This window comes from Bactrocera oleae, chromosome 2 (genome assembly GCF_042242935.1).
Source record: "Bactrocera oleae isolate idBacOlea1 chromosome 2, idBacOlea1, whole genome shotgun sequence".
NCBI lineage: Eukaryota > Metazoa > Arthropoda > Insecta > Diptera > Tephritidae > Bactrocera > Bactrocera oleae.
The window spans coordinates 9545295-9571880 of NC_091536.1; the positions used below are offsets into that span (position 1 = coordinate 9545295).

At 33.8% G+C, this 26586-nt stretch overlaps 3 protein-coding genes and 1 long non-coding RNA gene across 7 annotated transcripts in view; 2 read left to right on the forward strand and 2 right to left on the reverse strand.

Annotated features, from left to right (window-relative positions):
• The first annotated feature begins 2404 nt into the window (after positions 1-2404).
• Positions 2405-23503, forward strand: LOC106622895 (uncharacterized). The gene is made up of 3 exons (XM_014242231.3): positions 2405-2811; positions 22165-23099; positions 23165-23503. The coding sequence occupies exons 1-3, from the start codon at positions 2791-2793 to the stop codon at positions 23388-23390; spliced, it is 1182 nt and encodes a 393-aa protein (XP_014097706.1). The 5' UTR covers positions 2405-2790; the 3' UTR covers positions 23391-23503.
• LOC118682936 (uncharacterized) lies at positions 17491-18014 on the reverse strand. Its single transcript, XR_004978732.2, has 2 exons — positions 17865-18014; positions 17491-17802 (listed from the first exon to the last, which is right to left on the reverse strand). It is a non-coding gene; the product is annotated as an uncharacterized lncRNA (long non-coding RNA).
• Bin1 (histone deacetylase complex subunit SAP18) lies at positions 22164-24367 on the reverse strand. Its single transcript, XM_014242232.3, has 2 exons — positions 24170-24367; positions 22164-24082 (listed from the first exon to the last, which is right to left on the reverse strand). The coding sequence occupies exons 1-2, from the start codon at positions 24233-24235 to the stop codon at positions 23699-23701; spliced, it is 450 nt and encodes a 149-aa protein (XP_014097707.1). The 5' UTR covers positions 24236-24367; the 3' UTR covers positions 22164-23698.
• Positions 24368-25061: 694 nt separating this feature from the next.
• Positions 25062-26586, forward strand: part of sra (RRM_RCAN_like domain containing protein Sra) — a 54312-nt gene continuing 52787 nt past the window's right edge. For all 4 annotated transcript variants that reach the window (XM_036373079.2, XM_014242234.3, XM_014242233.3 and 1 more), the window contains exon 1: positions 25062-25487. The gene's annotated coding sequence lies outside the window, so the exon portion shown is untranslated. The remainder of the gene's footprint in view (positions 25488-26586) is intronic.

Consider the following 26586-nt stretch of genomic DNA (forward strand, 5'->3'; position numbering starts at 1 on the left):
TTTGGCTTTGTTTGTTAAAATATGACCAAAACGACGGTCCAATGCAGTATTTCATGGAACTCAATATTTTGGCGCGTGTCTTCGGACAATATGGTTAGCATTGTATTGAGGTTAGCGAAATATGCAAATCAAGCACCAATGAATGTATCGGGATAAAATATTGCGCGAATAATGCCTTTAATATGCCACTTTATGACCAAAAATTGTCCAAATCGAATCAAAACTGCTCCGGGACCTAGGTACCGTATTAACATTTACAGAACATATCGGTCAATCTGTCAGATATAATACTAATTAAAATTCAGATCGTAAGTCTGTATGTCAAACATGGATTGAATTGGGACAATACTTACCTTGTCTCCCATATACCTAATATAAAAATTTTCAACTTCCGGGTGACTTTATCCCATATACCTATATCGGCCTATATGTGAGTTATGAAATCAAGAGGGCGTGTCTTACTCATAACAATATATCCTTACGCGTAAAATGTATAAAGTTTAACGAAAACTTAACCTAGCCCCCATATAATATATATCAGGATTTTCGAACATCCGGCTGACTTATACGGACTTCATATGATTGCCGATGGTATGTGATGTACCTAAATAAAATAGTATGTGGTATCCGCAAAAATAGATAAAACCGGTTCGATACTACCCTTAACTTCCATATACGACTTATAATGATTTTTGTTATACTAACAAGATTCATGCCGAATATGTCGTTCAGTGAGTATTATTAATATATAAAATTGCTTCAAAATATGATCTCGAGTACATGGTCTCTATCTCCAATATACCACATCAACTGATTTCCGTCTTTCCACCTGTCTTTTAACCGTTTAGATTGGTTAAAATGTATGATATGTTAGTGAATTTAGTGGACAATTTTTTTTTTTTTAATTATGTGGTTTAGCACTGAATTTAAATGCACTTGGTCTATAGCTTGGTCTAAGCTTTATATCCCTAATACAATTAATTCCGATCCTCCGGTTGACGTTTCTCACATCAACTTAATAAATTAAATTTAGCCTCTTCGGTCGAGTTGATAACACATATATGTGGATATCTCATTTGAAGATGTTTTTAATATAATTTTAGCTGACACGAACTAAAATGTAGCAATAACACTGAGTCTAAGATAATGGCATTCAATATAAGTCAAGAAGATACAAAATTTAATTATAATTTATAAAGTTTAAAAACGACTAAACAAAACTCTAATCTTTAACGACGCCCGCTAGAAATGAACAGAGTTGCATTTATTGTCGCTACGTGAGAAATGTCAATAGTCACTGGCTTACGCAACACGCGTACATTGAAGAATTTTAATGAACTGATTTTTTTTGTTTTCATGAAGTTACACATATGGGGAAAAGTGAGAAGAAGAGTTGAACTCATTTATAACCAAATCACTTATATTCGAAGTTAGTGCAACAACGCATAGATATATGTGTGTTTATCACGTATGTATAGTACAGTTTTTTTGGTTTTTAACAGCTTCGGTCATTTAAACATACATACAGATTTTGGTTTAAATTTCTATATCAGACCTATTTAAATCAGTGTTTCAATATCTTTGAAATTTTTTTTTTACGTTCACGACAAAATACTTTTCTTTGGAAGTGTGCGGAAGTTAGTTGTTGTTGGCAGATTTTAATTGTTTAAAGACAATGTTGCATGGGCGTCACGCATGCGCAGAAGCCAAAAAAATTGTTATCGTGTTGCCTGTAAGTGGCGAAAGGTTATAAAAGATATAACCGAATTCAAAGTGGCAAATAAAATATTTTTAGCATACAAAAACAACAACCAAACAGTTGTCTATATACATACAGACACAGCAGTTGATTTGCGTATGCAAAGCACAACTGAAATTTATTGCTCATTGACGAAAACAAATGCTACACTGCAATTAACTGTACAATTGCGTGATGTGATACATTCGGCAGACGTGCGTATGCTTAAGGAAATTGTAATGCGAGCAGGCGATGATGTTATAGTTCAATAAACTGTATTTATCATTTGGCGCTATTATTACAAGCTTTGAAAAGTGCTTAAAAGAATTTGTAACAATATTTGTTTTCAAATATTTTTATTAAAATTATTGTGTTCAAAAAAATGCTGCCGCATTTCCGCCGGAAGCCCGCAATGCACTTTCTGCACACTTTTACACGCTTCAAAGCGGAGCTTTTAGACAATTTTCCAGTCAAAGGCGTACAAAAAGCTCACTTCCAAGCAACAATTTATATATACATATATGCTTGTTTGTGTGTTTGTGCGCATAAAACAGCTGCTGATTTGATTGTTTCTCCTTCCGCGCTGCATTACCGCTACTGTTACAATTGTTGTTTTTGCTGCGGCGCCACAAGCCATAAGCGTTCGGTATAAAAACGAAATGGAAGCGTGCGGCATAAAGCATTTGACAAGCGAGTTTCAACGAAACGGTTATCAACACCACTAGCCCGATAGTAAACGCACAGCCACAAAGAAACAGTTGAACATTTGAGCAAACGAAAGAAGTGAAAGACAAATCAAGTGATAATATAAAAGCGCTATAAGTTTTATTTCACTTTGCGTGTGTGTGTGTGGTGGTGGTGTGTTGCCAATTACTTGTGTTGGTGTGCGCCTGCGCATTAGAACCGGAAGTGCTTACTTTGAAGACGAATAAAAGTTTAATAATTAAAACAAAACAAAAACTTGTCAAGCACATTGCAAACCGCAAACAACAACAACAAATAATTGTAAATAACCAACAGCGGATTTGGAGTTATACTTGGCGCGTACAAATATGCAAGTGCAACATTTTGTGGTAAGTTGTTTTCGTTATTGCATTACGTGTTACTATAAACGAAGTGATATTGCAACATTGTTAGGCCGTTAAGAGCGCAACAACAACAATGAAATTTTATTTAAAAAAAAAATGTTTTGATTGTATTTATCTGCTAGTGGCGGCAATTTTTTATCAATTTTTTTAATTGTTACTATTATTGCTTTTCTTTTTATTTTTTATATTTTTTGTTTTTTATTATCTTTTATTTTTTTTTACATTTATCATTTTTATTTTTTTTATCTTTTATTGTTACTATTATTGTTGTTGTTATTTATTTTTCATTTCAAATATATAGCTGATTTTACAGCCAGTTATGGGCGTGTGCGTGACAGTGCAAAAGGCTTACAGCTCAGCTTATTGTCATTTGATGGATCGACTGCTACATGCTCGTTATGCCCAGTGGGTGTTTTACCAATTTTATGATCTCGTCTTCGTTCGAAATTGTTGCGCGCATTATTTATGGTTTATAGCACAGTTATTGCATATCTGCATAAAACAGATTATAAATATTTTTATCGCTGCCGCTAATGCTATTAACGACTGAAATCCATTTATAAGTCATTTCGAGCGCAACTAACGTGAATAGATAAATTTCCAGCTCAAGTGTCTTTTTTATGACATAATTATGTTGTGTATGGTGTGCTATGTAAAAATTTTCAAATATCCTGTAAATTAATTTTTTTAATTAACCACAATTTTTCATAAATTTCCCGGTCAAACAGTGATATTACGTATATGGAACTCAACAGATTGCTCATATGTTCCTTTAAAAATGTTATGTTATGTTCTCGTGAATATAATTCCTTCTTCGATTTCAAAAATATAAAATTGAACGTTAATCTCAACACAGAACACCGCACAAATTAGTAAGCTTAAAATACCGCACTGGTTCTATTTTTTTATTTGTGGTTAAGGCAATAAAACCAATTTAAATCCTTTCGACAAATACTGTTGTAGCAACAGTCCTTCGTCAGATATAATATCGTGTCTCTACCAATTATGTACTTTCATCAAATTCAAATTCCTTATAACTTTAAAGAATTTTTTGTTAGTGTAGCAGCTTACAAACCATACCTTAAGGGAGAGCTCCTCTTGAAAGGCTCGATCTAAAAACTGATCTTGAAAAATGGATCTACACTTGGCTCAAATTAATGTTATTTTCTTACCCAATATGAAAAACTACTAGAAATATCTTGTTCTCAGCTCAAGATTCCACATTTTTGGGTGACATTATCAAGTTAGAATAGGCTAATGAGGTTAATAATTGGAGTCGAAAGAGATAAGCCAAAGCAATTAACCAAAAGTATTAATTAAGAGGTAGCGTTGAAAATATGTATACCATAAGAAGGCGGGCTCTGAAAGTATGGTATATATACAATAATATATCTTATGTGTATAAAGGAATGTCATTCTATGTTTCTATTCTATTGTAGTTGTTTTTCAAAAAATTCTTTATGGTTATTAATAGATTTTTGTACAGGTTATAATATAGAACTAACTTGGAAAGCATATTGTTCAGCCAAATATAGATAACTCTCAAACATGAACTGTGGATGCTTCAATTGTTACTTCTAGCAGAAAACTGTTAAAGAGGGTACAAAAAGAAATCTTTGAGTACCGCATTACAACTGTACGAAGGTAGATCTATCAATATGGTGCAATAAAATTTTTCTTTGTACTGACATCGTAGGAACATGAATTTTTCATATGAGAAACTCCATACTTTTAATAGCTATAATACAGAATATAATTTTGATTAAATTAGAACATTTAGTCTTTTGAACTGCGACGCTCCTAGATATCTAAGTTTAATTCTATATTAGGCCTGACAGAAGTAGAGGAGGTGTTCCAGCGTCTTGCTCATGCTTCCTTCCCTGCGCTTCCTGCATGTGTCATCACTACTAAGGCCCAACTGGCTCGCATGTGATTTCAGTAAGGTGTGATTTTAGTAGTAGTATTTTCCATCGGTTATCTTGCACATGTTCTTGGCCATCCTGCATATGCTTAAGGCATTCCATCTCACCCTGATTCGTCTGTCCGCACTTTCGGAAATTTCGTTGTGTAACGTTTTTAGCGACTTTTATATTACCTATACTAATTCGGTAGCCAGACGGATGGCACTTTTGACAATCTCATCAGCTATTTCGTTTCCCAGTATGCCCTTGTAGCCTGGAACCCGGTCTATATACAGCCGCTTTCCTGCAGCCATAACATCTACTGTCTCCCTGCTTCAAAGGCTATCGCTTGGCTATCGACACTGTTGATGTTCTCTACATGGTTTTCTGCGTTGTTAGCTATCTCAGGAGCTTTCCTAACCTTTTCAAGTATTTTTGATTTTCGTTACGTATACATACGTATATTATATGTATGTATATATAAATATTAGGGGGATGAATATCGCTTCGTACTCTGCTAAATAGGTTCTTAGACTCCTCTAAATCTCCCCAAGTATGAACTCTTAAGGGAAAGGTTCTCCGCCGTACAGTTACCTATTTTTTTCTTTTTATTAAATGCATTTCTTGCTTTCGACAACTATTTGAAAAAAATATCGCATTTCATAGATTTTGTAGGAAATTGAATGATCTACAAAATGGTCACTTACGGTTGAAGTTTGTTTATAACGCAATGAAAATAAAATCATTATAAATCGGCAAAATCATAGTTTTTAGAATATTGACTGCTCTACAAAACCAGACCAATCAAACCAAGCGAAAAAAAATTTCCTTTTTATGACCAACCCTTAATGTTTATATTTTAAATTCCGTGACATGTGGGGTGCTGTAATGAAACATAAAAAACGGGATTGCATTTTGATTTTAATTCTTTGTTTTTGGATATGCGCTGAAAATTAACTCAAATTAAGGCTTCTAAAAATTAAGAATAATATATTCAGGACAGTTTTATTTGGAATAAAAAAAAATATATTCTTCTGCATTTTTTAAAATATACACTAAAGTTTATAACTGAAATATTTAAAGATTTTAATATTTAGACAAAGTGTCTTATTTACCTGCCCAGCACTGTCATACACTAATTCACTCACTTAAATTGCAAGAAAATCTGACTCTATTAAAATATGTTTACTGCATTTCAATGACATCATCAGGCATATGTATACATATATATGTACATATATATGTAATATCTTTAAATAGGTATATGTAAATATGATTTTATAAAAAGTTGTAAATTCATGAGGAAAAGTATGCAACCAGAGCGAAGTAAAAAAATAAGCGCAGCAATTATGCAACGGGCAAAAAAGTTTTGCAAAAATTTGTCATCAACCGATTCGCTTCATCTATATACTTATGCCCACATACTTGTACATTTAACACATAAGAGCAATAGTTGGCTAATAGCCACCATTACTTTGTTGATTGACAATCGCTAAATTGCATAATTATTTCACTTGCTGCGGCCTCATGGATAAGTAATAGCAAAATACTTGAATTTATTATTTTGCAAGCTAATCGCAATTGGTCACACCTTTCAAGATTGATTTTTGGGTGAAAAGAATCGTATACCTATGTACACATACATATATGGTAGTATGGTATATGTTTTAAGCCAATTTTTTAATTTAACAGTGTACAAAAGCATTTCAATTATTATTTTTTCCTTTGCTTCAAATTTCAATTACTAGCAGCACCCAAAACAATTTCATGCCTCGAAATAACAGTTAACATAGAAATCCAAATCCATAACAGTACCGTGTTTTAATGATAGTAAGGTGTCAGTGCTTAAATCAGCGTAACAATTAAATTAGTTTTATAACCAATGAGCTTTAAAGTTTTGGGTGGGTCCGCAAACTCAATAATTTGCAAAGAAATTTGTTTTTCAATTTTCTGTTATGATTTATGGTAGCATTTTCTGTTTTATAACGACAGTAAAATACATTTAAAAAAATCTTTTCAAATATTTTTTAATCCAAAAAGCCGCTGGCCTTTCGCCAAATTACTTTACTACTCGACTCGTATTGTCAATTTTGAAGGTCAACTGAAAGTTGTTTACAAAATTGTAACAATTTATATGCGTATATGTGGAGCGATTAATTAGAAAATTTTGCTTATTCATTCGAAGTGCTTGAAAATTTGAAAAGAAACATTAAATACAAACGCATATGTGTGAGTTTATTATTGCATATCGTATATGAAACACCAGTGATAACTAATATTTTTTGGGGCTAGAAGTCGCCTCATTAAACAGCTATTTTGCTTTAAGGCATTATCAGTCGTGCTGCAGCTGTCAATAGATCAAGCAATTAATGTAAGCTTCTAAAAATATTTCTGACTGTATTAGTACTATTAAATTCGACAAAACTTGGCGTGTGGTGAATCGAACGAACAACTTTTATGAATTAAATGTATATGCGCGTAATCAAATGTAGATAGAATAATAGATAATAGCAACCGGTTTAAAAAACTTTTTTGAAGTATCCACCTACACTTGGAGTCACCTTTTTTATCAGCAGAAGAAAGAAAACCATTTCTTTACTATAAAAAATGGGGGTATTCTATAATAAAAATACGTACCATACATCGCAGATAAAATACGGCTGCCAGAAATGGACGAAGCACATTATGAAGAAAGTGATTTAGGGGCAATAATAGAGTAATGATAGTTTACAATTTCCCTTTGTTATTGCTAATTGAACATGAAATAAAAATATAATGACCAACACTCATTTCATGAACGATATTGGGGCCATTTCATAGGTGGGAAACCTGTATGTAAATAGCATATTTTCTTTTAAACCAAAATATCAATATTCTACTTACTACTCACACAAATTTTTACTTAAATAACAATATGTGTAGCCAAAACAATTGACAAACTTCTGAAAGGTCAAGCACTGAAAAACACTTGGAAAATTTGTATGAAACTCAACACTATTTTTATACCCTCAACAGGGTATATTAAGTTTGCTACGAAGTTTGTAACACCCAGAAGGAAACGTCAGAGACCCTATAAAATATATACTTAAATGACCAGCATAATGAGTTGAGTTGAGTTAGTCATGTCCGTCTGTCTGTATATATAAAAACTAGTCCCTCAGTTTTTATGCTATCGATTTGCACTTGTTTTTTTCACACTAAGAAGCTGTTGGAACCGCCGATATCGGACCACTATTGCATATAGCTCATACAAACTGAACAGTCGGGATCAAGTACTTGTATGGGAAACTTTTTTTTTTTGACGAAGTATCTTCACGAAATGAGTTATCTTTTAGGGCAAAACAAATATTAATAATCGAAAATCGCTTTATTGTTTTTCAAAATATTTTCCATTAAGATCTATACACTTGAGCATGCGTTTGAACCAATTACGGAAATAAAAAGACTCAGTACCAAGTCAAGGTGGATGACTCATCAAATCGATGTTTTGAGTGCGCAAAAATGCAGTTGTTTCAGTCGATGTGTGAGAGCTCGCATAGTCGTGGTGAAGCGTGAGCCGGTTTCGACGGCTGGTTTTCCTGACTTCTGTAAAGACAACTGGCAAAGAAAGGATTGCGTAGCACCCAGAACTTATTGTTCTGTGCTGTTATAGTGATATGGTTGCGATATGTCCAGTTTTTCAAAAAAAAAACCGGAAAAACATGAACTTAGGAAAATCCAAATAAAATGAGGTTATGATACGAAGCAGCTTTTCTAAATGAGCAAAACTGGTTTTGCTGGCTAGTTGGGAAGTTTGTAGAATGTTGTGATTGTTACAACATTGTACTTTAAATAAATTTTTCAAATATAGTCAATAAAATACACAAAAAAAGTTATCATTATATTTCAAAACGATTTTGAGGTGTCAAAGACTTTAAAACTAATAAGTTTTCAACCCTTACTAAAATAGATAATTTCAATCAGGTTTTCAAGAGGTACTAAAAATAAATTTATTTTAATAACAAATTTCAATCCTTTCGAAATAACCGACATGTAAGCAGTTTACAACATTCATACTCTCGTTTTAACAAGCAAACTTTAACTTTTTACCGTTATTTCATTACAACCTTTCACTAAAATTAGTACCACACTTAATAGTTAAAAAGCCATTTCAATTTTAAGCAGCTAATTGAGGCTTAAGGCAATTCTTTGCGGTGTTTCACAGTGACAGAAAATGGCACAAAACCGATTATGTATTAATTAAAAAAGTTGGCAGCACTAATGCGGGGCTAGCTAGGGGCTCAGCAAGACGGCAAACGTGCGAAAATACGGTATTTGCGATGAAGCAATAATTTGCTGTTTGAATTAAGCGAGTAAATGACAAATGTCAGCTGGATAGAGAAATATTGTACTTTTTTAAAAAAAAATATCGCATGCGATAAAAAGTTTTAATGTCAAAAGTTAATAAATCTCAGTCAAGTACTAAATATTTAGCATAGCAATTTTTTCTAAGCCACATAATAAATGACAGTTAACTGCTATGTAATAACGGCACTGATCGATGTTGTGATCAATCAATCAAAAATATTTGAGTGCATTGCATACATACATATGTATGGGTGCATTTGTTGCAAGCATCAACCTCGCCGCATGGCATACCAAAGCTAATGTCGTAAAATTGCAAACATTTTTTTAGGAAAAAAATTAATATTAGATAATAACTCAAATTTAATAGTCATGCAATTTCGTTGTTGTTGTTTTTTGCCCTGCAAAATTTTCCGCCGTCTGCCAGTGTTTGGCGACACAGCAAAACTCAGTTAAAAATTGAAATTTCTGCACAGCCTCCGAAGAGGCCACATAAAAGCGGATAAACAAAGGCTGCACACCGTGAGGAAAGCCCCAAGGTAAAACCTTAGAGGCAATCAGCTACTCAGCCAGTAAGGCAACCGAGTTATGTGAGGTAAATAACCTTCAAGAATGGCGGCAATAAACAAATGACAACAAAACAATGGGCCGAATGAAAACTGTAGCAAAACAAGTAACAATAACTACAAACCATGTTGTTGTACCAATTTTATGCACTTACTAACCTAAAAATGCATTCAAGCTTGCCGCTTGCTTTGATCGCCAGTCGTTTAGAGTACACACACTATTTCATACATACCTATACCACACATATGCATATATACTTTACGTGTACGTGTGTGCTTACTGCATATAAAGTATGTGTTCGCCTTTATGTGGCATACAATTTATGACGCTAATCTACTCAGATCTTAAACTATAACAAGTTTGCAACAAACACGTTAAGCGGCCAGCGCAAGTTAGTACTTGTACATTTGTTTGTTGGTGAGTGAGTTGCGTCGTGTGTGTAATGAACTATTGAAATTGGGCGTTCACGTTGCATAACATTGCGCTGACGTAAATATGTGTATGTAAGCGAACACAGAAAGCGAAAGGAATTTAGAAAATTGTAGAGTACAGTGGAAGGAGTGAACTTAATTTAAAGTTGAAAGCAAAATAATTTAGCATGAAATTTGCTCGGAGAAAGATTCTAACGGTATTAACAAGGTCTAATCTAGTCTATAAGCTCACACATTAACGCTATCATTTTGCATATGATGTCTAAATATTTGACGATCTCGAAACAGTTAATGGTTTATCTTTAAACAAGAAATATTTCAGCCAAAAATTTCTCTATCTCCTGAAAGAAAAATAACTTTCAAATATAGTGAGCCACTTCCTCAATTCTTAAAATAACAAAAAAAACGTTAACTTTCGAAGTTGATTTTGATTGGTCGGTTTGTAAAGCAGCTATATGTTAAAGTGGTCCGATCTGAACAATATGTTCGAAGATTATAGCGTTAGCTAGGAAAATAATATATGCCAAATTTCGTGACGAAATTAAATAAAAAGCTTTCCATACAACGGCTTGATTGTGATCGGTCGGTTTGTATGGCAGCTTTATGCTATAGTGGTCTGATATCGGCGATGCCGACAAGTGGCAGCTTTTCGAGAGTAAAAGGGTGTGTGCAAAATGATTATATAAAAGTACAATAAACTAATTAGTACTTAATTGTTTATAAATGCATATTAAATTATCTCTGAATCCTTCGAAAACTGTTCAAAAGATTGATTGAATATTGGAATTAATTCGAAACCTTATTTTTTTGAACTTCATAAACTTATTTAGTTCATTTAAGCTTACGTTTTTAGGTATTTCAAGCTTTCTTCAAGTTAAATCAGTACAATTTTTTAAAAGTTGTCAAGTACTAATTACACAATTTATATCAACTTTTAATATAGACAATTTGTTAATTGACTTAATTTAGGAGCTGTTTGAAGCACATATTAATTATCTCAACCTAGAGACTTGCAATAAGTAACAAGAATACAAATATTTTTTTAATTTTCAACTAGTTTGAGAAACTAACAACACCGCCTAACTATGAGTTTCAGAAAAATTATATGGACTTTTAGTTAAATATTTAACTACAGTTCAAATAATTATGGTATTTTATAAATATGTAATTTTTTTAATATTATTGGCCAATTATTTTCGGAATAAGCGCAGAAACATGTTTCGAGCTCTACTCTTTTTTTAACTTTCAAAACCGTTTTTTAGTATCATAAAGCTTGGTAAACGATTAAATATATTAGTTGATTAGGTCAGATTCGAAAACGCAGATTTTTTAATGGTTTGCAAATATGACGAATTATAAACTTTTCTATACCCTTAATTAGTTCATAACGTACAATATGTCTATATGTATATAAAGTGTGTTTGAGCCTTAGCTATATTATCAAAAAAAGAGTAAAGAGGTGCTCTAGATAGCTCTGATCGCAGTTTCTGAGGAACTACAATAACATTTGTTACGAAAGTAGGAAAATCAGACGAACTAGTTGGATATACTTTGTAATAGAGTATTATTATTAATTTCAAACTAGTTTTAAATAGAGTTGCCACATAATGGATAAGGACAACGCTAAGTAAAATATTACAAAATATGTGCACAAATATAAAAAATTTATAAAAACATTTGAGGATATTTGAGGAGCCTATGATTTATAAAATTTTCGTTATAGAGTTGCCACCTTTCGATAAAAATAAAAGTGAAAACTGAACCAAATACAATATTATATTCATGGAATATATGAAAAGGCATTAAATTAATCATATTTTGATATAGAGTTGCCACCTAACAAGAGAGTAATATTGGAAGTATAACAAAATGGATACCGCAAAGTTTTAAACTTTATTTTTTGTTATAAATTAATCGTACTTTGTTATAGAATTGCCACATAACTAAAATAAATAAAAGTGAAGCTGTTACAAAATAATAACCAAATATAAGCGTTTTTGAATGTACTTTTAAAACAAAATAAAAAAATATTTAATACAAAATTTATAGTTATTTATTTATTCTTGATAGGTTGGGTAAGGTTAGGTAAGCTGGTAAATGTTTAATGTGCTGAAATCTCCACCATTATTATCACAATTTTCTTTTTTGTGAATCATGCATGTAAAGTATTCATGGAGCTTTAGCTAGAACTGGCTGTTTGGTTGACTTATAATAAAAATTAGTTTGGTCAACTTCTTATATTTTCGCACAAACGCACTTATGCACTTATGTACAACATTTCGACATATGTTTACCATATATGAATAATTCGATAAAATAACATAACACAACAATTAACACCATACACTACAACAATGTAGCGAAAATTCGCTTAACTTCGCAGATGAAGCGATGTGATTTAATAAAAATTCAAAAAAAAAAAAACCAAAATTGCTGCAAGGCGACAGGCATTTTTTGCCTACGCATTTCGCGCATGCGCGACTGCATTTAAAAAGGCAGCCATTCAAAGTGCAGAAAAGTTCGATTCAGAGCTTCGAGCGGCAAATAATAATCGCAACAAGTCATATGCTGTCGGCATACTTTGCAACCATTGTAGTGCGCAGACAATGCAAAAATTGTGCTCGTAGCAAAAATGTACGACGAGTTTAAATATGTATGTATGTCATGTTTTTGTATGTACATATGTATATACATATGTAAACGTTAAGCTATGCGCATAATAAATGATCTTAATGGGCGTGAGTTGACTTCATTTTGCTACAAAATATGTTATGACTTTTAAACGCAGACAACAGCGATATATTATATGTATACATACATATTTACATATACATACATATGTACAAACATAGCTTTGAAAGTGATTTTTTTAAGTGCTTTCCCATTAATACATACAAACATACAAACTACGAGTAGTTTACTGAGGTTCAGCTGGGTAAGTCACCAAGTCATTTAATTAGTCATTCATCGTGTATAATTGTAGGGCGGCTTGTGTGGCAAATTGTACCTAGTAGAACACTTACCAATTGGCGATTCGCTGCACACGCTGCTTCTTCGCCGACCAACGATAGTGCAACGGCTATTAGTTAGTGAGTGATTCAGTGTGATTATAGTAGCACTCGTATACATATTTACATACAGCAATACATACATACATACACCTTCATGCAGTAAGATAATCAGCAGCCGTGAAGGAGGTAACGAATTGATTGTAATTGAAGGAGTGAATGAGTTAAGAGACCGTGTGAAAACTATAAGATTGTTGGTACATACAACCATATATACATATATACGTACTTATATATACTCATATATAGAATTGTAAGTATGTAACATATGTATGTGTAGTAAGTACGAAAAAAATGAAAGAAAAGTCGTAGAAACAGCTACGCCCAAGGCCAACTGCATTTGTAGCCGGTGATGGAGCAAAATTTCACAACAACAACAACCAGCAATAATAAGTATTGCTGCTGCCAACAATGAGAACAAGAAAAGCTCTAAATATGACAGCAATTGCCATGGCTTTAATAGCAACAATATCAATAAATACTCGCTTTAAGAAAATTGCGGCTTGCATACTATAAACACATATATACACATATGGTAGGAGTGTGTACCCTGTAGGGAAATGTAAACTTTCTGAACTGTTGACTTGTCTTCGACTCATTGTGATGTTTTATTAAGTGCCAATTGTCTTTTTCTATAGTTTCGATATACAATAGAGTCAGCTCTATAACTGTATATAGCCGCAAAACTGCAACGAAATTGTGTAGCGCAACAAAATTGCATCACGCACTCAAAAATAATTGATATACTATTGGCATCACTAATTTTAATTTTTAATTATTTTTCATGAAGATAAAAGAGTTAGAAGGTTGCCATATATACGAAATTTTCAATGAGAAAATAATTATTTATAAAACCGATAAAGATAATATTTATATCAAACATAATAGATTTAAGAAAGTTTACAGTTGTAAAACAATGCTTAAGGTTGCCAAATGTTTGAAATTTTTAATTTTATAAATTTTATTAGATAAACGAAGTGTTAAATACAACTAAACAAATTTTCGAGAGGGCTTTCAGTTATAAATATTTTGGAGCAGGGTTGCCAGTTATTTAAAGTGAGATATTTATAATAATTAACTGCCTTCTAACATTAAAACATACTGAAAGCATCACCAATCTTAATAATTCCAAAGCGATAAAAAAGTTAGAAGATTGCCACATATTTGAAATTGTTAAAGAAAAAAATTATAATATATATAGAACCGCTACAATATAGATAGCAAACTCAATACTATAGGTTGAAAAAACTTTACAGTTACAAATAGTTTATGTAACTTTTGTAGTTGCCAACTGTTTAAAAAAATTTAATTTTACAAATTTTATTAGATAAAAGGATTATTAAAATGTAAATAAAAACATTTTCGAGCGCTTGCAATATTTTTGAGCAGGGTCGCTAGACAGAAAAACCAAGAAAGTATCAATTATCTCGCACAGTTCTATTCACAGAATTTATTTTCCTCATTAGCTCTTTTTCAAGAACTTTTAGCAACTATTTTAGATAATTTTAAGTAATTTTTTTTTCATTTTCATTCAAACCTTAGTAATAAAATAAACTGGTACTAATAAGGCGAAGTTTTTTAATTTGCATCAGTTATTGTCTGGCAAGTTTTCGATTTCCTACAGGGTATGACAGGCGATCTCTTCAAATTTGCATATTTAAACAAAAAAATAGCAAAAATTACACATACAAACAGCTTTATGGTAGTTCTAGTTGAATGAAGCCAATAAAAAACCGTCAGATCGCCCAGCTCAATTTAAAGAGCTGTAGAGCACTTTTATTGATCTTGTATATACATACATATGTACATACAAGGCAATCATGAAAATATACATATACCAGACATTTCTTTGTAGAAAATATATCGGTAAATGCAAGAATATAGTCCATTATTTACATTCAGTGGTTCTTACATAAATATGTCTCAGGGTTTCCTTGAGATTCACAAAAAGCGCAGATTCAAGGATATAACTGAAGCACTATATAAATTACAATTAAGACAAGAAGGTTAAATAATTAAAAAAAAAACAAAATGCTATGAAAAGCGGCTAACTGAAGAGACATCAGCAGTTTTCAAGTTCATGGCTGAAATTCAATTATCTGAATCGTTAAAATACATAATTTGGCTATTATTAAGTACTATTTTCCGCAAAAGTAAGATTCCTAGACCATTGAGGTGTAATTATCAAGATTATTAAGCTACTGAAAATGTATTGACTAAATAATTACTGGCCGCATATTTAATACAACGGCCAATGCAATTAAAGCGGTAAAGCGTTAAAACAAACAGCAACACAAAAACAAAAAGCAATAACACATTAAATCAATACGGCGCTGAAATCCGGAAAATAAAAGATCAAGCATAGATTTATTAACTCACAATTATATAAAACTGTGTAGTCTATGAAAAAACTACTTCACTGACAAATCAAAAGTTGGAAATAAGAAGAAATAAATAACAAAGCAGGCCAATTAATTTCCGCATCACGCTTGCCGGCTGGTCGAGCAGGCGCAGAACCTGAGAAAAACTGCTAGTTGTATTAATGAAAATAAATCTTAAAAAAATTGGTTACTGGTTAAAAGCGAAAATTCTGCAAAGCATAGAAGACTAAACTCGAATTTTTGACATGCAACTTTGGGTTCAAAGAATGTTCAACCAATTTAAATTGGTCAATTATTTAGCGGTACTGGTACTTATCATTGAATTACTCGTATACCTATACTGATACCCATTTGTGCACTTATTGGCTTATGTGTGTCAATAACAGCCGGTCCACTGTTGCCAAGCTGGAGCAAGGCGCACCAGATCAGTAGCACAAGCCATGCGCCACGCAACGCTGCGCCTTTAGGCCGTTGCCTTTTATTATGATTATTTCTTTAGTGTTTTTTCATGAATATTCAGCTGCAAATAAAAACTCTAACACAAATGTAGCAAAAACTCGCAAGCAGAGATTAAAAATAACATAAAATCAAATAAAAGTATAATAAAAAGTGTTGCAACAATTTCAATTTGGCGAAAATTCGTAAACTGGTATTCGGCCAGGGAGAATTTAGGTGGTCAGTCTTGTAATAATATAGTTGTATGTTTAAGCACAATATATATAATATAATAATATTTGCATATGGTACTGGCAGATATTGCTTGTAGAAAACGTATTAACTTTTCTGGTAAAGGCATATTAGGTGAGGTAAGGTTACACTTTCTGGCTGTCAAGACATACACAGACCTACAGGTCTTTTATAATGCCAGTTGGGGATTCATTAATAATACGAGCTGAATTTTACTAGAGACTTGATATTTAATTCGTATACTTCAACCAGCCTTTAGAGCTATTATCCATGCTATGATGACGGGCTCTATCCCGGTTGCTTCCAGACTATTAACGATTGCGACAGTGGAGACATTATTAAATGCTCTGCTTATGTCAAAAAACTCTCTCTCTACTCTCTCAACATTTAAGGTTAACGAGTGAAGTGCAGTCTCAGTGGATTTACATTTCATATGAGCGTGTTGAGCTTTCGATAGGTTAGCCGTTAAAATCTTGTCCTTGATGTAGGCATCTAGAATCTTTTCGAGTGTCTTCAGAAGGAATGTCAACAGTAAAAAAAAGCTAAATGCAGGACTTTCTTCTGCCTAAACATACTCTCATTCATGACACCTATTGATAGGAAATCCAGGAAGCGATAAAAGACAATTAGTCTAAAATACTTGTAAGTGATTTTGTTGTGATGCGTATTATAAGATCAAGTTTGGATAGGTATAATTTAGCATAGATGCATAATTTTTGTCACCGTGTATTTTTAGAAGAGATGGTTAACATAAGTATTTCTCAACACTACATATTGTATTTTCCCTAATCTTGAAATTTACCATGAAATTATGTTGAAAGCGTTGAAATTGTAGTGATTCACACTTTTGAACTCTACTGAAAACGACAATCGATCGATCTCTTCCCGCAACACAACATGACTGACGGTTTGGAAGTACTTCGATAGGCCAAGTGCTACAAAGATTGTGCTCTCACCGGCTGGTTTTGATTAAGATATCTAATTATCTGTATTTTTATGATACTAAATCTTGTACATCGACCTCTTTGGGACTGCTGATTATTACTGCACTACTAATATGTTTAAAGCTTCTACAGTCGATAGCTATTGATTATATTATTTTATAGCGGTACTGTATTATGATCGTGTGTAAAATAAGCAGTTTAGTATTTTAAATTAACACACATTATTTTGGTATTGTTGTTTTAAAGATTATTACCAATGTATGTCAGAGCGGCGCTCAGCCTAAAAATGACACATGAGAAAGCAATAATAATTGTATCCAGTTGAAAACAATATAACAGAGTTCGTGGATACCAAATGGTAATGTCCGGTTATTATTCTAACTGTATTTCATTATACCAGTTTATAATACAATATTTATACGTGTCGTTTGTTCGATTCCTTCATATGTTGATTGTGCAGCTTGGTACTCTCGAAAGTTTGGCAAATTGAGTGCGGCCCCTATTTCCTGATTCCAATTCGTTATATTTATAACACTTGCTTGTTCGATTCGCTACTCTTCTTTGGAGGAAACGAAATAAGTCAACAACAAATTACTATATTATACTCGAACAATGTGTATAACACATTTATCAGACACCCGTAAGCCGGAATACTAAAAAGAGAGGTCAGAAATCAAATAATCGCTAATCACATAAAAAGAAATGTTACAATTACATAAAATCAACAATGTATATGCGTGTCCTAGACAGTGAATTTGCTCTGCGCAGACGCATCCGCGAAATTGATTTCCGCGAACAAATGTGATGCCAGATAATCACGAAAACGAAAAGTCAAGTAATATTTATTGAAAACATATCTATACATTTATACAAGTATTGAAATGAAAATGAAATCAATGCAATAAAAAGAAATGAGAAAAATGAAAACAACGCGCGGCCAACACAGACAAGTAAATGGAGCGATTTTCACATATTTTCCTTCTTTTAGCTTGGCATTTTCTTCAAGCGGCCAATATACTGTAAATTATGCAATGGCGAATTCCTTACCACAAAGCGAATTCAAAAGCGAGCTGTTGTGCTACTTATATGTATGTATGTATGTATATGCATGTTTGTATGTACGCATATATATATATATATGTGTGTACTATTAATATGAACACAACTGTGTGTAATGTTGGAGCTATAGCCCACAATTCGATTGGATCGTAAACGGCTATTTACTCTTTCACTATTTGAATTTCGCATGATTTTGCAGTCCACTTGCATACTCCAACACTGTGCACACATGCACACACACGAGTACGTACAATCAACAGCAGCATGTTGCTCTAATTCATATAAAACTCATTGCCGTTCGATTTGTTGCGGTTCGTGCGGCGTTACATATTTCAAATATTTATTATTGTTTTTGTATTTTTTTTTTTGTATAAAACTTGTTTGATTTCTACAAGGCTTTTGTAAGAAATGGAGCTGACTAATGAAATACTGGATTTATAAAAATAATACTAACAACAACAAAAACAATAAAAAAAGAGCTACTAACACAGCTGCACGTAGCACCGTGGCTCGCAAAAAGCGCGACAAGCTCGGCCTGCCGGCCCCTTTTCCAGCTGCTGCGGCGCTTGTTTAGGCACATGGCTGAGCATTTGAGCAGAAATCGGAGTAAAATCGTTTGCAAATAATTCACATTAGTGACACATACAGTTATACTTGAGTACTACCTTCTTATATGTATATGTATGTGTGCATGAAACTAATCCTCAATATCTTTATTATAGCTTTTCGAATCCGTACTTTAGCGTATTACGTTATGTCGCAACTCGGCTGGCTAATTACTTAGCAACCAACCAGGTGGAATAAGTAGTTCCAGTTATGGAGCTTAGAAAAGTTCGAGACATGAACGGTGGACACTTGCCGCGCGCTGTTGTTGTTGTTATTATTGTTATGGTGCTAAACTATTTTAGGAATTTTTATACAAACTAGAAAAAATGCTTGCATAAGTCAAGATTTTTATTAAATGTTTCATACTTTTAACCGGTCAACTGGTTTAGTTTTGCGGTTGGAAGGAGATTTTTTTAATCATGTGTAATAGATGTACATATGTATGTACAATACAAGTATGTATGTACATGTTGTTGTTTTTATTTTTGGCTCTCGAGTCGAATTTTGATTGCGAATATACATGTGTATTACATGTAATTACTGATTAATGAATGGAACGGGAAGAATAGAGGCAAATGCAGTTATTTAGCTGAACTTAATTTATATGCTTAAATAAAGTATGTTTTAAACAAGAAAAAACGTCAAATTCGCTGGCACCGTAGCTATAACACGCTACACAAATACAAAAGTTTCTTTACAAGAACTTGATATGAACCATTTCTTCGGAGATTGCACCATTGCCTTAGACCATAAACCATGCCTAATTTTTTGTAGATATCTCGTCAAAAGGAAAAGTTCTCCATATACGCACTTGATTCCGATCGTTCAGTTTGTATGACAGCTATAAGCTATAGTGGCCCGATAACGGCAATTTAAACAACTGAGCAGCTTCTTGTAGACAAAAACACGTGCGCAAAATTTCAGACCGATATCTTAAAAACTTAGGTGTTAGTTCCCGTATATAAATTTTCTTCCAATCTCCAAAGCACTTTTGATAAAGTGGCGCATAACATTCCTGTTGAGCATGCGGCCTTGTGGTAAACTTAAGAAACAGTAAGCAAATCCTTCAATTCATTCGGAGCATTCGCGCCTTTTTTGGGTTCTCGCTCTTCTATACTCCTTCTTCGGCACAAATTGGCTCTGGTTTTAATTTTCTCTGGTTAAAAATCGCAAAAATTAACCAAACCGCTAAGAAAAAGTTGTCGAAAGCACCGAATTTAAGTTAAGCTTAATGTAATCTGAAGGAAAACCCTGCCTGAGACACCATCAAACGTATTACCATACAGTGGTTAAACCACAGAGGGTGCGGTGTAGAGCTGGTGAAATCTTCCAAATTCCACAGATAATACAACAAATTACTTACTAAGGTTATTTTCTAGAAATTACTGATAACATTTTCTCTTGACAATATGATCAACTACATTGTTCAGCACAATTTTCAGATGTTAGTTAAAAGAGGTCTTAGCGTCGCTTTTCAACAGTTTTTGACCTCAATACTCTGGAAATATTCAAAAGTATTAACGATGTTTTTACTGTTGTGGCGGCGAAAAGTATTCCCGCAAATAATTTTTGAGGATTGTTGCGGAGTTGACCTTCTTCAGTCGGATAAAGACCTGGGTCCGATACCGGTAGCATAGATTAAAGTTGAGCAATGCACTGCGACCTGTAGTCTATTGTGCCTTCTCCTATTATCACATCACTACTGAGTCGTTTACTCTTACGTAGAGCTGAGTGTCGTGGGAACAACGATATAATTATGGGTCTCAATAGTTTAGTACTTAAAAATTAGGAGAAAGCAATAAGTTAACTGTCATCGAAGTCACTTAACGGCAGGCCCAGGAAAGGTGCTGTTTCGACGTGTTCGGACCAAAGGGATTGGGGAATTAAGTGAGTTGGTTTCATTGGGCATGCAAAGAGGTGATGGCAAAGAGGTGATGGCAAAGAGGTCAAGTGGGGATTCATTGCATGCGGAACATAGATTTTGTATGTCACGGTCTATTCTAGCTTAGTAGGAGTTCAACCTGCTACAATACACAAAACGAAGTTGCGCCAGAGTAACTCTGGTTTCACGCGGCAACTCGAGCTCTTGTTCTGCCATGGGTGTTGTTTGTACTCCAAGTACGCCATTCACTGGGAGGGAATCAATGGATGTGTTAATAGCTCCACTGTGAATGGCGTTCAGTACCTCGAGGAAACTGGTGGCGTCCGAAATTTAGTCGGTATATTCTTTAAGTTTGTCGACACGTTGGATGCATATTCTTGTGAGAATGATTTCTTGTGAGAACACCCGAGCAGAAACTGCTAAATGTATTATGTTCCTTAACAGTGATCATGCGGGCCTCGATATGAAGACGTGCGATGGGAGACATCCTCTTTTTTGTATCTAATTGTATGCCCAGCACTGTATGTACAGTTTGAACATTTCAGACAATTTCCTTCAAACGGAAAAATGCCACCAGCAAGCTTATACCGGGTAGCACAGCAAATTGCTATTCATATGAGTAGGTAACCGTTAACTATTAACGAGCTTATGTTGGATACAACTTAATGCACGTTTTCCCCTATGTGAATATTTATTCATACGTGCATAAGTGTATATATGTACATATACATACATATGTATATAGAAAATTCTTGTCGCTAATCTAGCGGCATTGCAAACTGCAAATACACCTACACCCAAACCAATAACACAACAAAAATGTGCAACAACAACACGCTTAAATGCACTCTCGCCTACATTTTAAGTAAGTTACAAATTTAATGAGTTATTTGACCGCTTTACGTGCGCGCTCATAACTCCACTGCCATTCAACCGATATACATACATATGCAAGCTTTGAAGCAGAGCAGGTGACTTAGCTTCACTTATACGGTGCAAAGTCAACAGTTAAACGCAACTAATTAAAGAAGTTCGACATTTGGCAAATTTGTCAAGCCACAAAGGCACTTGCCACATGAATGCATCACAACAAGTCTAATGTGGCGTTATTAGAGTGTAACGGCAATAAAATATTATAGGCAATATATGAAATTATATACATAAAGATATATAGTGGTTGTTATTACCACACTAACACACATTAAAGTATATATGTATATATGTACATACATACAAAGCAAATTTTGCGCAATTATTTTTAGAGTGGCGCTTGCGTGTTGCCGCCAATTTGCGCGTTAACACCTGCGAAGCGCTACTAAATCATGTAAATATGTGAAAGGTGCGAACTTTTTTTTTTTTGTAAATGGAACTTTCCACTTTTTTAAGTTTAATATCAATTCATTCATTAACTGCATTTATTTATTTTCAATAAAATACTACTAGTTTCATTTCCCATTTCACTTTCTAGCTCGCCAGCTGTTTGGCCATAACCTCGCTGCTGCTAGTCGTTCAAGCACAGGGACCATTTCCGCCAAGATTGAGCATACCAGGCGCTGTGCCCGTGGTTGGGCCTGCAGTTGCACCGCGCCCACAATTTCGCAATGATAAGCCGGTACGCGTACGTCGTCCAATCGCTTTGCGTGCACAAAACTCCTACATACCGTCGGTAGCGCCGCGCATACAAGAGGAATCCAAACCTGTAACCGAATCGGCTGAAGATGAACAACCAGATGTCTTCTTGCCACAACTGTTGCGCGAACAGCAATTGGTGCAGGCGCAGCAGGCACAATTTCAACAGCAAGCGAATGCTTTCCTCAACGGTGAGGTGAATACCATACATGATACGCCCTCATTGCCACAATTGTTGCAAGATGATGAGCATATATTGGCGCCATCACCACAACCTGCTTTGCCATCAACGCGCTTTACTGAGCGACCAACACCCACTGCACCTCTAGCAGCAACAACGTCCAACAATCGGCCCGCTTTCAATGATTACGGTATTGGTAGCTTTGGTGCGCAACGTTTTGGTTTGGAGCGGCCACAACAGAGTGCACCTGCACCGGCTCCTTTGCCACAACAGGCACCACAGCGTGTCAATGTTATACGCACACGTCCACAAGTGCGTGAATCACGTCCACAATATGAGGCGCAATCAGCACCACAACCAGCTCCGGCACCTGTGCGCTCTCGTCCACGTCCAGCACCAGCCCGTCCGGCGATTGAATATAATCAAGTGCAACAAGAGGAACGTGAGCAGCCACAACAGCGTCGCCAACGTCCCGTCGCGCAAACAATACGCAAATGGCGTGAGGAGAACGAGGACGGCAGCATTACTTGGGGTTATGAGAATGATGATGGCTCATTCAAGGAGGAAATCATAGGCACAGACTGCGTCACAAAGTTAGCTTTTTTCGCATTCTTTTTTAAAACTAAAACTACATTAATATTTTTATTTTTGCTTGTAGGGGCACATACGGCTACATTGATCCCGATGGTAACAAACGTGAATACCACTATGAGACCGGCATCAAATGTGATCCCAACACACGTGAAACAGAGGAAGAGCTACAACAAAATGCTTTCATTAATTACGAACAGAATACAGCTGTATTGCCAAATGGCATTGAGATCGACATGACACAGATCGGCAAGAAGAAATCCAGACGGCCGAATTCCATCTATAGAAATTAGCATTTTAAAACATACAATATACATACATATAAAATGATAATATTTAAGCTATCAAAAATATATCAATATTTACAACTTTAATTATAAATTAAAATTTGTAATTGAGTTTTTTATTAGTTTGTATTTTCTTTTTTCCCCAAACGACTTTATGCCTTCGTTCGACAGTAAATTTTCAAATGGTACGCATTTTTCGTATAAAATCTTTAAAAGGCAAATTAATCGAAATTAAAATAACACTAATGAAAGGTACCTTAAAAGTAATATATTGTAGCAAAGTAGTAATGCTTGCAGCATATTTTATCTGCTAACTAGTACGGCCTTTGACGGCGTATGGGCGGCAAACGGTTAGGTGGTGTGATGGAAATGTCTAAAAAGTCACCAATGCAGAACTTAGCTTGTGCCAATGTTTTGGTATCATCTGCGCCCTTTTGACCAGTACAAGTTACACCGATTTCACGCATCTGGTAATGATTATTCCGGAAATTGGGAAAGACAATTGCGAAGTCGAAGTAAGTGCCTTTTTTACGCGTATCAGGATTGACATCACGTACGAGCGATGTGAGTTCATGTAGTGTGGCGTCTTGCCAGGTATATATCTGTAGTTCATTGCTCGGCACATTACCATACATGTATTCCGATACGGAGTGATGGCGACCAGTTGAGCAAAAAACACGTAACAACAGCGGACATGTCTGTAAAAATTAAAAATTAGAATATTTTGTAACTATAAATAGAGGTAAACAATTTGGTTAGGCAAAAACTGGGCGCCGACTGCAAACCTTTTCACGATCTATAGGTTTTATGTGAGACTTCTCTTCAACAATCATTGATTCCACGTTAGCCATTGCAGTTTCTCCGGTTTTGTTTACTTAATAAATATTTTTAATTTATTATTCACTCAAAATACGGCTTTAATTATGCACACTGAATAAATATTCCAAACACTGAAAATGCAGCAAACACGGTAGGCAGAATAAAAGTTGACAGCCAAAACACTGAAACCAACTTCACTTTGTATGCAGTGTTGCATTCGGAAATAATAAATGTTGAATGCTTTGTTGCGCATATATATACATTTATTTGTTTAAATTAGAAAATGTATATTAAATTTGTGTTTGTATTGTGAAGTTCCATAAATCCTAATAATAAGTAATATTTTTAAACTTTTTTATCACATTTTAATTGTAGCTTTGGGATTGCATATTAACTTCTTACTATTAAATTAATAATATAAATATTTAATTTAATCCCAAACATCTTGATTTAACAACTTAAAGTTAAATTCTTACTCTCAAAATTAAGATTAAAAGTTCAAAATTCCTATGTTGGGATTAAAAGTTAGATATCTAATTTTGAATGAAAGAATTTACAACTCTGATTTAAATGGTATATCTTCAAATTTAATTTAACTGTTTGAGCAAAGCAAAATTACACAAAACTCATTATTTGAGATTAAGAGACAGTTAGAAATAAATTCAATTGATTTATTTGCCTTATCAAGATTTCAAAGAACATATTGTACAAAACCCTAGAGCTATATGTGAATGTCGGTTAAGAGTATCTGGTGTTTACAGTTTATTTTTGACTGTCCGTTTAGTGATGACTTTCATCCCCGACTTTCTTCCCTTGCACTTTCGGCGCATAGTTGGCAACGCAGCTGACAGTTGTTTGGAATTTTCAGCATTCTGCAAACACAAATTGTTCGAACGTCGGTGTCAATCACACAGCTTTGCGGATTCTTAAGTGAATTGTAGAATTCTCATAATAATTTCAACACTATAAGCAGATTATTGTAAACCCAAGTGTTATACTTATGTGTAAAAAGTGCAAAAGCTTAAGTTGGGAAAGTTGCGATTGTAATTTTTCGTAGTTAAAAATACCAAAGCATATAAAAAGTGAGAAGTGTGTCGGAAAGAGCACGAATATCATACGATTAAATAGGAAATTCCCCAAAATTTCTAAATATACAATATCTTCATTTGCATTCTAATTGGAGCTAACATATATGTATATCAATTGTTTTCAACTGTTTAATTTAGTGCTGTTTTCTGCAAAGTTCCACAAGAAAAATTTTCGCCTGCTCCAGCTGATTTTTGGGTGAGTTTCCGCGTACACACACATACAAATTGCTGTCAGTTTAAAAACTTTTACATCACCGCAAATCAATATAAACTGAATAATTAAAATTTAGTAGTACACCACGAAATATTACATATTATGCAATTTTTTGTCAGCAACGTAATGAATGATGTTGAGATAGCCATTCGAATATCTGTTTAGAAATGTGTATAAATAGAAAGTAAATTAGAATACCGAATGTGGTCTAATTACATTCGTTATAGCTGATTCATTCTGATTAGACTTTATAGTTTACCTCAGCGTTTTATAAAATTATTTAAAGAAATATGTACTTGCGTTTTGAATATTTTTCCAAGTCGTTGGTCTTTTTCTAATCAATCATTCTGCCGATAAAATTTTGTGAAAATGCAAATATTTATTTTTATGAAGAATATAGCTTCCACAGTGCCCATTTGAGATCTTCGTTAAATGCTCGGTATTTTTAAAAAATAAAATAGTATAGTAATAGATTATAGAACTTTTTTATTTTTTTTGTTATCAAAGCAAAATAATTTAATATATTATATATAAAATAATAATTTCATTCAATTATTTATTAACTGAAGTCAATCAGTCTTACAATTTGGACAGTTTCTACCAATTTGTTTATAAAAAAAAAAACGAGAAAAAACAACCTCGGCTGCATCGAATCTACAATACCCTTGATAAGCACAGCTTTTATAACATAAAAGAGTTTATAAAGATCTTTATTCTGATTTTGGTTCCGAACATATATGATATATTAATCAATACATATGTATGCATACGTACACAAACATATACATATGACAGCGGAAACTGCAATGTTTATGTTAGTGTTGTTGTACGTACGAGTATGTATATAATTGGAAAACATTCTTAACAAAGATATCATTAATTGGGCGCATGGCCAACTGTGGATTACAATGCCGAAAAAGCATTTCGCAAATAATTGGCAGTGAAATCGTTTAAGTGATTACTTAGTTATTCGTAAAAAGAATGTTGCTAAATTCATTAAATAAATATAATCAGAAAATTGCATTTACATACAAATACAAGCAGTAATTTGTTGGAATAACGAATGCGTAAACTTTTATTA